A 4,269-nucleotide genomic window follows, 5' to 3' on the forward strand; every position below is an offset into this window, starting at 1 on the left:
GGGAAGTTCAGGTTGGAGATAAGGCAAAAGCTCTTCCCCGTGAGGGTGCTGATGCTCCAGCTCCCGTGGGTGCTCTGCCTCGGGTCCCTGTGAGGATCCAGACTCAGGGACGCTTCCGATCCCTGCCTGGTCTCTGCATCCCCGGGACGAGCCGGAGCCGAGGATGCTCCAGGTCCTGCCGGCACCGCGGGCTCCTGCTGACACCTCGTGGCGGCCTGGGGGACAGACAGAGACACACAGAGACAGAGACAGCAGAGACAGGACGGGGAGACGAAGAGGAGGGGACCTCCCGAGAGGGCCAGAGCCAAAAGGGGGACCCCCGCATCTCCCCCATCATCATCTCCATCTTCCCCATCATTTTCCCCGTCATCCACCTCATCTGCCCGCATCATTTCCATCATCTTCCCACCACCTCCCTCCCCATCTCCCAAGCCTTTTCCCCTCAGGAACATCCCATGGGGTGTGTGTGTGGGGCACAGGGTGTATTTGGTGCTCCTGGAGGGGCTCCCGGAGCTGTAAATGGAAGCGGAGGTTCCCCAGGGCCATGTCACCCATCCCCAACCCACCAGCCAAGGGTCCTGCAGCACAACCCTCCCCCCCCTTCCCCCCCCCCCCAGTGCTGCTGATGGGTGCAGGTGATTAACGAGGCCCAATTAACGCCCTGCTCCCCCCGCAGCATGCCCGGGGTGCTACCCCCCTACTTCATCCTCCGTTGCCACAGCAACGCGGTGGCCGCATCCCTGCCTCAGACACTGTCACGCTGGGCCCGGCTCAGGCAGCGCCTCCTGGCACCCACAGGTAGGTTGGGGGGCACAAACGGGGGCTCGGGGGGGGGGGGGGGGGGCAGCTGCTTCAAATCCCCCTCCAATGCATTGCTCAGAGCCCCCCCCGCCCTGAGCTGGATGAGCCCTGTCCCCTGCATGAGCCCCCATTGAAAGCAGGGAGAGCAGAGACTGGGGATGGAGGGGGCAGAGATGTGGGGTGGGAGGGGACAGGCAGGGACCCACCATGGGATGGCTTTTCCGAAGGGCCCAGCTGCCTCCGGCTCTCCCACCACTTGGTGGGATGGATTTAGGGGTGAGGGGTTTCCCAAGAGCACCTCCCCGTGTCCTGCTGCCGGCTGATGTGGCTGGGGGGGGGGGTTAGTCCCAATCCCTCATCCTCAGCATGGGAGTGGGATGTGCCCTGTGCTCAGGGCCAGATGTTTGCATCTGGCAGGATGGGTACCCAGTGGGATTCCCATTGGAACCAGCAGCCCCATGGCAGTGCTGAGGGTCCTTGGGGGCTGTTGTGGTGCAGGAGGGACACGGAGCCCCTCTCTGCCCATCACCCCAGCCTGGACCCTGTGTCCATGCCATGGCCCCGGGCGATGAGGCCGCCTTTGCAGTGCAACCTAATGGGATAAACCAATTCCCTTAACTCACTTACCCGGCTGATCCAATAAAGGTGGCTGAGAACAAAGTGTGTGTGTGGCCTAATGCATCCCCCCTCCCTTCCCCAGCTCCCCCCAGTCCTGGCAGCACCGTGGGTCCGGCTGCCGGGTGCTCCTCCCCAGGGGCAGCCACAGTGGGGCTGTGGCAGAGGTGGGACATTGGCCCTGGTTGAAGCAGAAGCAGGAGAAGTGGCAGTGCTGATCCCCAGGGATAACCCAGAACGAAGCAGGACGTGGGTGCAGGTGAGTGGTGGGGGCCATGGGGCAGGGCTCTGTGGGGCTGGGTACCACCATGTGTCTGTTCCATGAGGGTTTGCACAGCCCCATAACCCCAAGGGACATCGGTTTGGTCATAGAGGGGAGGGGTCACAAGGGTGCTCATCCCTGTGCTGCCTTACCCTAGGAGGCTTTGTGGGGGTTGTTGTGGGGCTCTGGGGATGGAGGGGCTGGGGAATGGGCAAGGGTGGGCCATGGGATGGGCCTGGAGTGGAAGGGATGGGGATGGAGGGATGAGGATTGAGGGACAGAGATGGCTATGGAGGGATGGAGCTGGGGATAGAGGGATGGGGATGGACAGATGGGGATAGAAGACAGATGGGGATGGAGGGATGGAGCCAGGGATAGAGGGATGGGGATGGACAGATGGGGATAGAAGACAGATGGGGATGGAGGGATGGGGATGGAGGGATGGAGCCGGGGATGAAGGGATGGGGATGGAGCCGGGGATGAAGGGATGGGGATGGAGGGATGGGGATGGAGGGATGGGGATGGAGGGATGGAGCCAGGGATGAAGGGGTGGGGATGGAGGGATGGGGGGATGGGGATGGAGGGATGGAGCCGGGGATGAAGGGATGGGGATGGAGGGATGGGCATGGAGGGATGGGCATGGAGGGACAGGGATGGGGGTGGAGGGAGAAGGATGGAGGAGGGCGATGAATGGATGGGGCTGGAGGGACAGGGCTGCGGCTGGAGGGCAGGACTGGGGGTCTGGGGCTGGTGCAGGCTCTGGGCAGGAGCAGGCAGCAGGGGCCGGAACCGGAGCCACCTCCGGGCGCGGGTGACGCAGCGGCCCCGGCGGCACCAGGAAGCGCCGGGCCCCGGCAGGTGAGGGCGGAGCCGGGCGCTGCCCGCAGCGGGACCCGGCCGCCAGCGCTCGCCCCGCTCTGCCCCGCAGCATGGACGGGGCCGCGGCGCCCGCCCGCCCCGCGGGGCTCTGCGCCTTCGTGGCGGTGTCGCAGGCGCTGGGGCTGGCGCTGCTGCTCACCACGGGGGCCTGGCTCGGGCGGTACCGCGGCGGCCTGGGCTGGCAGAGCGCCCTGCAGCTGAACGTGCACCCGCTCTGCATGGTGCTGGGCTTGGTCTTCCTCCAGGGTGACGGTGAGCGGCCCCGCGGGGGGGGAAGGGACAAAGCGGTCACAAACGGAGACCGGGGAAGATGCTCCGGGACCCCCCCCCCCCCCCCCCCCCCCATCTCCGTGCGCGCAGCGCCCCGGGGACGTGGGGGACGCCCATGGGTGCTCATGGGCTGTCTCCGGCAGCTCTCCTCGTGTACCGCGTGTTCAGGAACGAACCCAAGCGATCCACCAAGGCGCTGCACGCACTGCTCCATGGCTTGGCGCTGCTCATCGCCCTCGTCGGTGGGTGCTGTGGTCTGGGTGGGTGCATAGGGATGGATCCGGTAACGGGTAACGGGCTCCTGTCCGCAGGCATCATCGCAGTGTTCGAGTCCCACCGGGCCAAGGGCATCCCCAACATGTACAGCCTGCACAGCTGGTGCGGGATGGCCACCTTCGTGCTCTACCTCCTGCAGGTGAGCGCTGGGGACACCCTGAGCACCCTCCCGGGGCCCCACAGAGTTCTCTGTAACACCCCCGTGCCCCACAGTGGCTCCTGGGCTGTGGTTTCTTCCTGCTCCCCGGTGCCTCCTTCTCGCTGCGGGGCCGCTACAAGCCTCAGCACATCTTCATCGGCATCGCCCTCTTTGCCCTCTCCATCACCTCCTGCTTGCTGGGCATCACCGAGATGCTCCTCTTCAACATCAGGTGGGTGATAGGGCTGGGGAGTTCTAGACCCCAGGCTCCCTGCAGCCCAATGGGCAGAGCCTGGCCCCTGCTCATGCTGGGGCTGTTACATCTCCCCCCTCCAAGGCCTTTAATTCTGCTGCTGCTGAGTCACTGCCCAGAGGATGTTTAACAAGGGCTGGATCCTGCAGTAGTTTGTGGATGGGGATGTGCCTTGCCTCTCTGCAGCCACGTGATGTCAGAACCCTTCAGGCTGCTCTTGTCCCCGAGGCCTCTGCCCTGGTAGCTCCAGATGTGCTCCAGATGCACACTGGGGTCTCCATGGGGACACAGCTATGGGGCACCCCAGGAGCCACCTCCCTCTGGCTGGGGGAGCACATCTGGCAGGGCTGCCTATAGCCCTGGTATAGGACATTGCCACCACCTTCCTGTGCTGTCACCAAAGCAAACAGCACCTGGGCACCTCCCTTTTGCTCTGATTCGGGGGAAAGGCACCTTCCCCATGCTGTGTGCCCAGAGGATGCTGAGGGACCCCAGGCAGGGCAGGGCCAGACCCATTCCCATCCCCATCATCTTGAGCACCCCAATGTGTCCCCACAGGGACTCCTACAGCCGCTTTGTGCCCGAGGGCGTCCTGGCCAACACCCTGGGGGTGCTGCTGGTGGCCTTCGGGCTCGTGGTGGGCTACGTCTTGACACGGGATGAGTGGAAGCGCCCGCCCCTTGCCGAGGAATTGGCCCTCTCCATGGACTTCAAGACCCTGACGGAGGGGGAGAGCCCCGGTGGTGGCAGCCAGTGATGCCCCTGGCTCCTACG

At 65.0% G+C, this 4,269-nt stretch overlaps 1 protein-coding gene across 2 annotated transcripts; it reads left to right on the forward strand.

Moving 5' to 3' along the window:
* Positions 1-735: 735 nt before the first annotated feature.
* LOC130606056 (transmembrane ascorbate-dependent reductase CYB561) lies at positions 736-4,269 on the forward strand. Of its 2 annotated transcripts, XM_057422001.1 has the most exons (7): positions 736-798; positions 1,502-1,669; positions 2,607-2,809; positions 2,971-3,069; positions 3,139-3,242; positions 3,317-3,474; positions 4,054-4,269. In XM_057422001.1, exons 3-7 carry the CDS (start codon positions 2,608-2,610, stop codon positions 4,250-4,252), a joined length of 762 nt encoding a protein of 253 aa, XP_057277984.1. In that variant the 5' UTR covers positions 736-798; positions 1,502-1,669; position 2,607; the 3' UTR covers positions 4,253-4,269. The 2 variants fall into 2 exon arrangements, with proteins under 2 accessions (XP_057277984.1, XP_057277985.1); XM_057422002.1 differs by lacking the exons at positions 736-798; positions 1,502-1,669; positions 2,971-3,069 and having other exon boundaries at positions 2,569-2,809.

Source organism: Pezoporus wallicus, unplaced genomic scaffold (assembly GCF_028554395.1).
Source record: "Pezoporus wallicus isolate ANWC-B61680 ecotype Strahan unplaced genomic scaffold, APGP_CSIRO_Pwel_v1 contig_8488, whole genome shotgun sequence".
NCBI lineage: Eukaryota > Metazoa > Chordata > Aves > Psittaciformes > Psittacidae > Pezoporus > Pezoporus wallicus.